This window comes from Rhincodon typus, chromosome 4, assembly GCF_021869965.1.
Source record: "Rhincodon typus isolate 14 chromosome 4, sRhiTyp1.1, whole genome shotgun sequence".
Taxonomy (NCBI): domain Eukaryota; kingdom Metazoa; phylum Chordata; class Chondrichthyes; order Orectolobiformes; family Rhincodontidae; genus Rhincodon; species Rhincodon typus.
Genome location: NC_063335.1, coordinates 15,146,495 through 15,159,857, shown reverse-complemented (window position 1 = coordinate 15,159,857; position 13,363 = coordinate 15,146,495). Strand labels below are relative to the sequence as shown.

General features: G+C 36.8%; 1 protein-coding gene across 1 annotated transcript in view; it reads right to left on the bottom strand.

Moving 5' to 3' along the window:
* csmd3b (CUB and Sushi multiple domains 3b) overlaps positions 1-13,363 on the bottom strand; it is a 1,719,816-nt gene that overhangs the window by 199,880 nt on the left and 1,506,573 nt on the right. Inside the window, 3 exon segments of the mRNA XM_048595770.1 lie at positions 1,435-1,638; positions 4,754-4,849; positions 6,504-6,617. Coding sequence (XP_048451727.1) covers positions 1,435-1,638; positions 4,754-4,849; positions 6,504-6,617 — 414 coding nt within the window.

Below are 13,363 nucleotides of genomic sequence, written 5' to 3'. Positions count from 1 at the left end.
CATTGTTAGCGGAAAAGTAAGATGGGAGATGTAAAAACAATCCACTGCTATAGGAGCCAGAAGGAAAGTAGTCAAAATGAATTTCCCCAAACTTTTTGGCCCATGCTGGGTCTCATGATAGGGTGATGCTTCAAAATACAAAAATAACTAGAACACCAACTTGCATTCATATAGTATACACCAGAGTGAATATTGTTGATATGAAGGAGAGTTAAAAGGAGTAGCATGTGCGGTTCCTGACTGAAACTGAAGTGAACAGTGTAATGACTTTGGAACGATATCATTATCAGCTTGTGTGCAGCCTTCAAGGGAACTTTCCAGAATGCCACACAATTGTGCAACTTAATGGAAGCTTTGATCCTTACCATTCTCTTCAAATAAAGAATTTTTTCATCTTTGTTCAAACTACTACCCAATTGCCAACTTCCTTTTCCTATCTAAAGTCCTTGATTGTGTTGTTGCCTCTCAAAGTCATGCCTCACTTTTTTGCAACTCATGTTTCAGGATAGAAGGTGACCTAGCATAGATTTTTGGGCGGCTGCGGCGTGGAAATAGGATGAGAATCCATTCCAGCAGATTCTTTGGCTGTGACTGAATTGGTGAGAATAAAACGGCGCTTGGTGATGAACTTCAGTGCATTACTTAAAACCAGATAGAGGGTCAAATCTCATATCCTTCTCATCACAATGGTTCCCACCACAATCACAGACATCTGATTCTGAAATTCACATGTTCAAAGTCCAAATTGTCATTTTCAACGTCAACCACTCCAAAGCATTCTGAAGTGGCCTTCCATCCTCAGTAAAATTATAGCTACATCAATCCCACTTCTCCACTGACTGCTGTTCCTCAAAATTAAAATTTATCAACCATGATTTAACCTTGTTCATTGCATTAGCTCCATTTATGTAATTGCCTTCAGATATACAAATAATCCTGCCATCCCTTATCACTTTTTCTTCATTGCTTCAGACCAGCCTCTAGTTCATTCAAACCTCTTCCAATCCACCAGCAACTACCATGATTTCCACTGTTTCAGGTTCCAGTCCCTAGAATTTCTTATCTAATTTGTTCTCCTCCCTGATATCTGCCTTCTGCTTTGAGGCCTTTCTCAAACCTATCTCACTAACTTAGCGGTGGCCTTCATAATTTGTCTTTCATAGCTTGGCATTATTTTCAATTTCATTTTCAACAACATAAATTAACTTACTGTTGTTACGAACTTGGGCACACTTTTCAGCTTATGCCCGACAATAAATGAGGGAAAGAATATTGTCATTAAATTATTTGATACCCCCAATTAAGCAAATGCTTAATTATCTGCAATCATTTGGATCAGTTGTATAATCGAAAAATATTCAAAAAATTCTGCCCATGGATATTCATTTTCTATGCAGCCTGCTCATTTAAAATATTTTTATTTTCATTACTTACCAATACACGTGGGCAGAGAATCGTTCCACTGTGCTAAAGCATTTGGTACTGATGTACATCTAATCTCTGGTGAACCAGACAGAATATAGCCTGGATTGCATTCAAACAGAACCACAGAGCCAACTGCAAAATCATTCCCAATTCTTTTTCCAAACCTTGGCTCAGGTACAGAACTGCACTGAGTTGCACTGGTCCTTGGCACGGCTAAATAGATTTTAAGATAATAATTACATAGTCAGTGTTCTTATTTAAGAAAAAAATCTGGAACTTATAGCTTTAAAGTTTAAACATATACACAAAAAGTTCTATAATTCAAACATACAATTCAGCAATTACAAATTCTATGGGACATTCAATTCATTACTTTAAATCAAAGTTAACAAATGTAATTTTCTCATGAATCAGTTGGGGTATATGAATTCCACCATTCCACAACAAAAAAACTACAGACACGGTGAAAAATTCGAGAATACTGCACAAATGTTGGCTTTCGAAGTATAGCAACACAAAATAACAATACATCTACTATATTAATTATGTTTAAAAAAGCTTTACTAAGAATGCTGTTATTAAAAAAAATCACAGAGAGAGATATAAAGGTTAGCTCGGGGACAGTGAGACTGGAGAAATTCGTAAAGATGCGGGGCCCTGGGCAAGAGACAGCAAAACCAGATAAAGCTCATTGGGAATCGGACTTGTGTGTGAGAGAGAGAGAGATAGACAGAGAGAGACAGTGAGACCACATACGGCTATTAAGTATGAAGGCCTGGGAGAAAGTCAGTCTGTATAACTGCATTTTTTAAAACTATTGTGTCATAGGAAAGAAAGCAAGTGGTTATTTAGTAAATAGTTTTCTCTATTTCTCTCTATGCTAGAATATTTGTTTCAAATAAGGGGTTGGGTTTAGTACATCGTTCAGTGAATAGAAAGAATATGAGCAGAATGGAATTGGTCAAACTACTCGATATTAACCGAAACACAATTTATTTAAATACTGTAGTTAAAATACAACCAAAGAAAGATGAATTTAGAATAACAATGCTATTAGAAAACTTAACAAAATAATAGATACAGCAACTATTACTAATTAACTGTTCCAATACAGTAACATCCCATAAGCACACCCCTTGGCAAAAAAGGAAAATTCAGACACAGATTCTCACATGCATTCTCCAATCCAGGAGCTAACAAAAAAAAAGAGAAAATTCAGAGTGAGTCACAGCCAAGGAGACATTCACTGAAAGTTCCAACTCTGTTGAGACCCCAATAGCTTCTGATGCTACCGAAAATCCAAAACCCAGAAATCCTAATTTGTGACAGCTGGGTCCACCCGTTCAGGCTGTTAAAAGAAAATCCAAGGCCTCCCAGGCTGCTTACTCAGTTCGGTTCCTCGGTCTGACAACCTGTAAAGTAACAGCATTGTCACAGTGTCCATTCGACAGTGGCACCAATGGGCAAAGGACTGTATAGGTGAACAGCAAAGCATTGAAATGCAATTGTGATAAAAGGTTCTATAATCAGAGATGTGATGATACGTTGGCTTTAAAAAATGTATTTTGCCCTTTTTTTGTAATGAAGAGATGTTGAGATAAAGATGCTGAGTGGTCTGTTCCAAACCAATAAAACAAACAGCTGGTGAGGCCTTGTTTTTTTTTACAGTTGGAACAATAGATGCAGTCTGAAGGGGTGAGGTCAAGCTCTCACAGAATCAGGATTTTAGATTTAGCTTTCAGTAGTTGTTGGGGTTTGGAAGCTGCTATACGTCTCTCACTGTTACAGCAAAACACTTGAGTTCTCTTTCTCTTTCTAAGAGTTTTCTCTTAATGTTCTGTCCTCCTTGACTGAAGAAACATTGCATGTGAGACAATCTGTCTTACTGATTTTGCCTTTGCCAAGGGTGTGTTTGTTAGATGTTACAATCTTAGAACAGCTAATCAGTGGTAGTTAACATATACATTATCTTGCAAAGTATTTTGATGGAATCACACATTGGTACCAATGTAGCATGACAGAAGCATAGGAAGTAGCAGCAGGATAGGCCTTAGCACCACTCAGTTCTGCTTTACTTTTTGGTTGAGCTCAATGCCTCAATGCCATTTTCTCACACTATTCCCACATTTCCTATCTTCACATCTAGAAGTCTATCAAACTGATTGACACATTTTGAACATAGACCATACAATATAGGAGCAGAATGAGACTATTTGGCCCATCAGGTCTTTATCACCATTCAATTATGGCTGATCATACTCAATGACTGAGCCTCTACTGCTGTCTCAGAATTCCAAAGATTGACATGTTATGGATGCAGAAGTTCCTGCTAAGCTATGTTCCAAATGGCCTACCCCTTATTCTGAGACTGTGTGCCCTGATTCTAAACACCATTTGACATCTCCCTCATTGAATCCCATAAGAAGTTTATATGCCTGAATGAGATCACCTGTCTTTCTTCTAAAATCCAGAGAATATAGCTCCAGTCTCCTCAATCTCTTCTCGGAGGAATGTCACCATCACAGAGATCAATTCAGTTAATTTCCGTTGTGCTCCCTCTATGCTAAGTGTACCCTTCCAAAAACAAAACACAATACTCCAGGTGTGGTCTTACCAAGGCTGTAAGCAAATTCAGCGAGACTTTATTACTTCTGTACTCAAGTCTACTTGCAATGATGACCAATATGCCATTAGCCTTCCTAATTTCTAGCCGCATCTGTATGTTAGTTTTCAGTGACTTATGATCAAGGAGATCCAGCTGAATGCTCAAACTTTCTCAGCAGAGTCCTACTCTTTCCTAGTCCTACATATGTTGCTGGTACCCACGTGAACATGAAAACGGGATTCTCCCCAAAACAGTGCAAGTTCCTCTCCAGCCCAAATACTCTGAGGGCAGCAGACAGCCTTCTAGACTATCACACCTGACTGCTGAGAGGTGTCTCCATCCTCATAACTATTTCCACACCAGCTGAGGTTACCATCAAGGATTCTCTTTCTCAATGTCTCCCCTTGCCTAAGGTGTGGTGACCCTCAGGTTAAACCACTATCAGTCATTTCTCTCTAAAGTGAGAGTAGCTGCATGAACTGATAAGACAATGGTGACTTTACCTTACTTTTACTCTTTCAGGAAGTTTGTACCAAGTGTTGATTTCATTTATTGTGAAGAAACTTTTCCTAATGTCAATTTTAATTTTGTCTGGTGGAAGATCTGGACTCCTTTCCAAATAAGACTTCTCAAAATTGTTGGCTATGTGACGATAATTGAATGTTTAATCTCTGATTTTCTTTTACATTTTATTGAAAACATTTCTATGACTTATTAACCTACCTTGGTAAACAAAATGAAATCCTTTGGCAGTTACTGGGCCGACTGTGACAAACTTGATTGTGATTTGGTTACCTGAGCTTAAAGGGAGGGACTCTCCTAAAACAAAATACATTGAATGAGTTACAGAATAAATGAAATATAATTCAGTACATTTATTGCATTTCAAAAATAAACATTTGGTAATCAAAATGCTTGGAACAAATGTATATATAAGTATTGTATCTAATACTTAAGTATTAGTACTATATTTAGAAAGAGTGGAAAACAAAAAGCTCATTTTAACAATATGAAAAGGTTCAACAATCTTGTTGCTTTTCATGTCATTAATTCTAACAGCAATGTGCAGTGAATGCCAATGGATAAATTTATGTTCTCAGAATATTACACTAATGCTGGACCTGAACTGAAACTCAACACGCGAAAGTGAGACAACAGTTGCGTCTACTCCACTTCACTCAATCAGTATTTCTGAATGTAAATTTATTATGATTGGCATCAGTTATTATTTAGCGAATAGCTACCGTTCTGCATGCTTGAAGTGCTGAATGTTCTAAAGCTACTTTGCTTACAATGGAGTTGGCAGTAATTGCAGCAGCATTGTAACTTTCCTATCAGTATTCCTACATTGAAGCAGTATCTTACTGTATTCCAAAACATCTTATAGAGAGCGACTCACTTTGATATGAATTGACTTGTACATTAAACAATGAAGCAACTTATGTGCATGGGGCGAGATTCCACAAATTTAGATCAATAACCAATTAATTTTATCATGATTCTTGTCTGAAGGAGGCACATTGACCAGGTCACCTAGTGAAGTAACTTTCTTAGAATAGTGCCTTGAATCTTCAATATTGAGCTGAACCCCCAAAAATAATCATTAATGAATTCTAAAGCCAAAGCAAACATTTAATCTTGCTCTGAAGATACAAAAAAAAACAGCAAAATATTTGTTGTTTTTTCAAATGGGTTTATTCTGATTCGCAGAACAACCTAACTCAAACAGTCTGATCTTCTCTAAGATTGACGAGAAAGATTCGAAGGTGTAAGAGGCAGTGTTGGTGACAAACTAAGATTACACTGGCTGCTGTCTTACAACCATGTATTTAGGTAGCAGTCCAAATATTAGCTAAAAGAGAATGTCTGCTTTGGCCGTTATTGCATCTAATTATATTTTCCCTTCGCTACTTGAGCAGCAAACAGCTCAATGGTCAAACACCCAGAATATGATATTCAAGTTATTCTCTTCTGTCCACCGAATAAAACTTTCAGAACTGATTTAAACATTTGAGCTGCTTCTCTTCTAATAATTTGAGCCAATAATTTTGAAATATAAACTCAGATTTTATAATTAAGCCCAAAGACTTTTTGCAACCTGACCCTTTTAGCAGGTACTAATACAACCAAAAACAGAACAGTTGTTGTCATTTTATTTTGACTACTAAATGTTATTTTAGCTTAATACTAATTCAACATGCAACTCTAAATCTCCATGTAGTCCAGCAGAATTGGTACTTTGAGGAGAATTTGTCGTTCAATATATACCGACGTGTGTATTGATGGAAAATAATGCGTTGAAAGTATCCAAGATTACACAGTAGCCCAATAGGAGCCCAATTTTTGCAACATCGAATCTTGCCCACACACATATGATTTCCGAAATATGTTCTTTAATAGTGCTAAAATAGATGAAATAGTGACATGGAAATTAAATATGACTCAAAAACTTTAAATCAATAGCTGTCCAAACCTGAATGTGAACCTGACAGTGAAGTCAGCAGTGAAGCTTGTTGTGTAGGTCCATCATATATATCAACAACATCATGCAGGGCGGTCTGGAAGAACACAAACTGGCCAAAAACCACTGTCACAAAACAGATACCAGAAAGCAGGGAGAGAAAGAAAGAGAAAAGACAGAAGTTAGAGGTTTATTCTTATCAAATGCCATGCATTACGTAAAAGCAACAGTCCTATCAAGACTAATTCATCTGAAGACCATATAAAATGCATTGTCTATGTGAAGTGACCCAGGTGAAAACAGTGGGAAGTGGGAACCAGTTGGGTTAGAGGCAAACGGGACATTAACCTGGACTGAGCTTCAGAATTCCATCTTCATTCATGAATTTTCAAAATGTAAATTTCTTTAAATATTCGACAAAAATAATTTTGACTGGCATCGACAACGTTCCAGCTGGAGAATTGTGGCAGGTATGCATGAATTGTGTGACATTCTGAGCAATCACTCTCTTAAAGTCAAAGTGTTGCCTGCGAGTGCTGGACAAATACTGTTTAAAGTTGTGTTGTGTCTGATAAATTCATGTTTGAATTCCAAATTGGTGAAAGAGAAAGTCTGAAAAATGATGTCCCAAATGGCGGACCATATCAAGTTGCATTGCTGCTTTGGGAATTCTGAATTAATATCACAATTCCATTTCATTGCTGCAGTGACCATTTGAAGATGCTGTGGCCATTTCAAGGATATTTTGTATTTTATTTTCATGGTTTATTTTAGATCATGGAAGTAGCTGGGATCTAAGTACGAAGTTACCACTGTGGGCCAAAGAAAATTGATCAGTTCCACAGATTTATATTTATGTTGCGCAAGTGGCTGCACTTTTGACCAACTTGCATGGTGTCTCAAAGTCATACAAGAGTAAAGTATTTTTTCCGCTAAATTATACTCATTACAAAAGCATATAATGTGGACTTTAAAAACAAACTAACCAGGTCCATACAAATAATTGAACTGACTTCTGGGCCAATGTAATTCTGATAGAAATCACCAATTTGTTCCAGTTGGTTGAAGCAGGACTTTCACCGATACAATACATATTTGAACATAATGTAACCTTGTACTTGCATAGCCTGAAAACAGGCACAAAAATATACTGACAATTTGACGTTGTTGACTTGCTCCCCAAGATGGCTGGTTGTAGTTCAGGTTGTAGTTCAATCCAGATCATATAAATACTAAGCGGAGTAGAACTACATTGCTTCATCAGAGGCCGCACTGACGATGTTACCTAGCATGGTGATGAAACATCAAATCTACAACCGGCCAGCTCACGGAGCAAGTCAACAACCTCACCAACAACCCGAGCTACAAATCTTCGCAAGAACCTTAAACTGACAATTAATCATAACATATAAAACAATATGTAAGAATGCTTAAATTGTATCTGAGATTTTAGAATAATAAAGTGCAGGAATAATTTGGTAATACAGTCAATTTGTCCAAAGGAAACTTACAAATTCTGACAGTCTATATTTTAGCATTTAACATCACAGCCACTGGCCAGTTTTGTCCGAATTCTCACTTTGAATTATCAGTTGCATTGAAACATGAAAGGATAATAAGATAAAAGTTTAATTTGAATTTTTGTATGCTTCTTCCATTTACATTGAGAGCTTTTGATAGCCCATCAGTGAGAAGATATTACTCAAGGACTTCATGTGGTGCAGTTCTGTGTTAAGATATTAACTGTACTACTGAGTTCAGATTAGAAAAATGCATTACGCAAAGTAATACATTGTAATTTAGCTCATATAGCAAAACCTTGTTATATTTATTGAATCTGCATGATACAGTTATTGATTTATGGCCTACGTTGTAACTACAAGCTGTGTAATATTGCAATTTGGATTGGCTTGCAGACAAATCACATTTATGATTATACTAGTTTATACAAGTTCGATCATGATTTAGTGCTAACATGGAAATAAAGTAAGTGACAACTTTTAAACAGGATAACATTACAGGAAACAATTATTTATTTTGGGAACCATATATGGATAAATCTCAAATAAAGGTTTTTTTTCCTTGTTTTTGGACAGTTAAACAAAATGTAAAAGGTGGTCTTGGGTGGCTTTCACTGGACACCTGCCTTACTGATGCCAGGTCCCTTTAATCGGCCATGAAGTGCCTAACAGGAAGGATTCCCTCCCTTGGAGGCTGTTTTCAAACCCAACAGGTTTTAATGGGCAGCTTTCAATGGTTAAAGAGATCTTTATCTCTTAGCCACGATGAAATGACGTTAGATTCAGAGATGTTGGGTGTCAAAATTGGCTTATAAATGAGTCAAATTGCCATCCAATCAATGACACCAGTAATCCTGCATCAGTGTGCCTTCTGACTTAATCGGGGTTTTCTCACTACAAGGAGACTAACATGTGCCCTCTCCACTCTCAAACTTGATAACCTGCCAGAGTTTTTCTGAAGAAGGGTCCTGAACCGAAACGTCAACTTTCCTGCTCCTCTGATGCTGCCTGGCCTGCTGTGTTCCTCCAGCTCCACACTGTATTATATCAGAGTTCCTACTATGATGGGTTGTATTAAATCCAGCCCAATGTAACCCATGAGGTAAATATGGGGTCATCAATTTTGACATGAAAGCATTTTTAAAACAGTGAAAAGTTAGAAACAGTGGAGATTTTGGGGTCTTCGTACACAAATCGCTGAAATGTAATAGTCAGGTACAAAAAGCAATTAAAAAAGCCCAGTGTTAGCTTCTGTATTCAAGGGACTAGAATATAAAGGGATTGCAGTTTTGTTACAACCATGTAAAGCCATAGTCAGCCACAAATGGAATACAGTGGTTAGTTCAGAGTGCTACCCCCTAGAAATAGTTCATTAACCTTGAAAGGTGTGCAGTCCAGTGTATAGCAAGAACGTTACCAGGGTTCCATAGGTTAAATTGGAAACTCTATGAACGTTACATTAAGTAGTCTTAAATTCCCTGGCATACAGACGGCTACAAGATGATTCAATTGGAATTTTTATAAATTTGAAACAATAGATAGGGAAAACTTTACTGCACTGGTTGTGGAAGTCTCAAACAAGGGAATACTACTTTATAATCAGAGAGCGACTATTCAGTAGAGAAAGTACGAAATAGGTGCTCATGTACAGCACCTTCAAAAAGCTTAAAATGTTGTTTCAGTTAATAATTTTAAATCTGGGATTAATAGATCTTTGCTAGCCAAGGTTACAGAATATGGAGCCAAGGCAAGTGGTCCGAAAATCAACCAGAATCTCTGTGAATGATATAGGCTTAAAGGGCTTATCCTATTGTGGTTCAAACATCTCAGAAAACAGTTCAAGGTTAGGTTTGACCTTCAGATCATTTTTATAAGAATAAATTGTAGATGATGAGTTGAAAGTTTTTCCTGAATTTGTAATGCATGCTTTGATATGTCAAGACATTGCTTGAAAGTGTCATAATCATACCGTTTGCATTATGACTAAAGTTGCCACGTTTCCACATGGCAAATTTGCGAGAGCTTTTATACTTTGTGGAGATTTCAGGTATCTCAGATTGAAATATCAGTGTGAAACGTTTAACCTCCACGGTTATTAAGCATGACATATTAATCACGTAGTTTCAGTCAGTCAATAAAGAATGATGGACTGGTAGAAATTAAATGTAGAATATATCTAATGTAGCTTAATTGAAGGTTGAAACTTCTTTGGGGCCGTTTCCTCATGTATTTCAACTAAACAACTGGAAAGAAAGGAAATTGATCTTCACTTCAAGTTTTTGTTTTCCGTTTGCTGTTAAAATGTTTATCTATAAAGCAGAATGTGTTGTATGTTTAGCAAATGTCCTAAAAGGAGATACATTGATGTGCATGCTAATCGTGTGATGATAATTTCACCCTCTGATGTTTAACAGTTATCAGGCAATTTTATGTCAGCACAAGGTCATTGAAAATGATGAACCAAGCTTTGTTTACAAAAGACTGTTGCCTGATGTATCCACATATGAATCACTAATCTTTTGGGTTGAAGCCATCAGCCTGTGAAATAGTATTCCTATTATTCCTTTTAGCAGAGTGATGAACATTAAAAAGCCACAGTGCTTCTCATTTTTAACAAACAACAAGCAAGAACAAACATTCTCACTTGACTGCTTTTACATTTTTTCTTTACTAAAACCTTATTCAGACTCTTGGAGATTGCCACATGAATGCTATGTGAATCTAATAAACATCAAACAGATGATGAGTAAAAAGGTCACGCATAAATCAAACTTTGGCTCATAGACCAGATTGGAGAAATGAGCTTGTATTTAACCACCAGTGACAGAATAATACCAGATTTTGCATGTTGAGTTTGGTAAAAATTGGACTGATCACTGAGTTTTTGTTATTTTAAAATGTGAAAAAAAGTTCATCAACATGCTCATCTTAAAATAAGAAGAAAATTGAATAAATTAAAGAAAGAATGAAGATGTGATGCAGAAGACCATCCTCATACTGGAAAAAGTACCACCATACTATCTGCCTAAACGTGGACTTTTCTTCTCCTCCTGACCATCATTTCAAATCAGTTTTTCTTCAGCCACTTTTTCTCACCTGATTTTACTGCCAGATGTAGACTGAGGCACAAATTATAGACCAGAATCTCCTTTCTACTAATACAAAATAACGTTGCACTCATTCACATTATATTGTATCTGTTATGTTCCAGCCCATTCACTTAGTCTGTTCAAGTTCTCCAGAAACTTCCTCGCAGCACACATTGATTAGGAGTTACTGGAGTTGAAGATTACAGCAAATCTGAAGTAATTAGGGTTTTTTGTTAACAGTTTCAAGCTGAGGTTTTGATATCTTATAATATATGTAAAATATTTAATTTGAGAACTAATTTATTGCATATTACTAAAAACAAAGATACATTTCATTGAATATTTCCATTTTGCACTTATCAGGATGACTTGCAAGAAATACAGTTTAAAAGGAACCAATAGTTAATACTGCTTGAGAGGAGAGTGTTGGTTGGTTAGAAAGTTGACTCTGATTGGTAGAGGTGATGCTGTAGAGAATGTACCAGTCAGCTGATGACTGATAGTTACCTTCAAGCTTTGTTTAAATCAGGTTGGGTGACTCTGATTGAGCAAAACATAGCCTTGAAAAATGAACCAGAGAAAGTCTGTCACCTATTTCCTTGAGTTGAAACAGCTCAGTTTTTGGACGTGTTCTTTTTGTCTGCAAAAATAGGGTCAATGTGTATTGCGTGCATATTAACCTGTAGTCACATGGGTCAATAAAGGTAAAGTCACCTTAGCCTCAGAGGGCCGCCCTCTCATTAGAGAGATATGAATGGTTTTGGTTTAAAGTGAGGGTCACTGCACCACGGGGGAAGGGGAAGTTTGAGAAGGTGGGACCTTCAAGGTAACCTCAGCTGGGATGTGAACTGAACCTATATTGTTGGCTTCAATCTGTGTTGCAAACTAGCTATCCAGCCAACTGAGCTAACCGACCTCCTTATAGGTCAAAAATTTGTATTTTGTTTCCTACAGATGCACCCGCTATAAGATTGGTATGGTAGACAACCTCACAAATCGGGCCTGTTTGTTCACAGTGTAAGCTTGGTGCAGAAATTGGGCACATGAATCTATCTACAGGATAATCACTGCCCTGATCAGATATGCTTTTTTTGTTTTTATCATGCAAACTCATGAACAGGCCTTTGCTCCTGATACATGACAACTCTACTTTGGATTCCTGAAACGATGGAGTATCTTAAATGTTTGAATAACAGATTACGGGAGCTGTTTCAAACAGCAACTATGCAGTGGCAACAAAAGTGTTTGCCAATAAGAAAATGTTGTTGTCAAGCCAAAAGGACATTCTACTTGCTGCACAAATTGATGATATGGTATGCAAATTTTAGTGTCAGTTGTATCAAACAACATGTCCTTTCCACTGTACACAACAGGCAAAGTACTGACTGTATACAACCAAACTGTGCTTTGTGAAATGCAAGCTACAACGTCCAACATTAGATCTGTTCCTGTGATTGAGCAAAATTTGTTAAATAATCCTGAGTGTGCTAAGAATTTAAGATTATCAATCAGGCTTGCAGTGTGGCATGCTCGTGTGTACCGGAAGGTATGTATCTATATTAATAAACAGGGCACTACTCTTTGCAGGCAGAAAGAACATGTACATGCTTCTTTCAACTCAATAACGCAAGTGACAGCCATTCTCTGGCTCATTTCTCACAGCAACATCATGAGCAAGCATTGTCAACCTGCCTGATTTCAACAAAACATGACAGTTAACTGTTAATCATTATCTCACCGGCAAATTTTCTGTGGAAATGCTGCTACCAATCAGAGTCCACTTGCCAACCAATCAGCATTTTTCTGTCATACAGGAAAAGTGCGGATTCCAATTTACGTGGTATTTCTTACGAATTGTGCTGGAGGGTGCAATACGAAAAGCTTCATCAAAATATATCTTTTTTTCAGTACTACTCAAATTCTACCCTAGCAAGCAACAATTGATTTGTAGACACATACCACAGTAATTTCCCATAACTTATACCTAAGGAAACCACTAGAGATGTAAAACATTAATGAGTTTGAAATGCATAAATGAAGACAGAGCAAAAAAGAAATAGAATATTCAACATATATCAAGCAAAATAAAAAGTCTCTCTCATTTTAACCATTTACTTTGATCTTTATGTACTTACATTCTTGATTATTAGGCTCATTTTAGAGAAATACAGTCAAGAGCAATATTTCTTTATTTCAAAGAAAATATGGTGTACTGTTAATGTAAATTTCAAGTCATTTAGCAAATAGTGAATGATAACTTCAC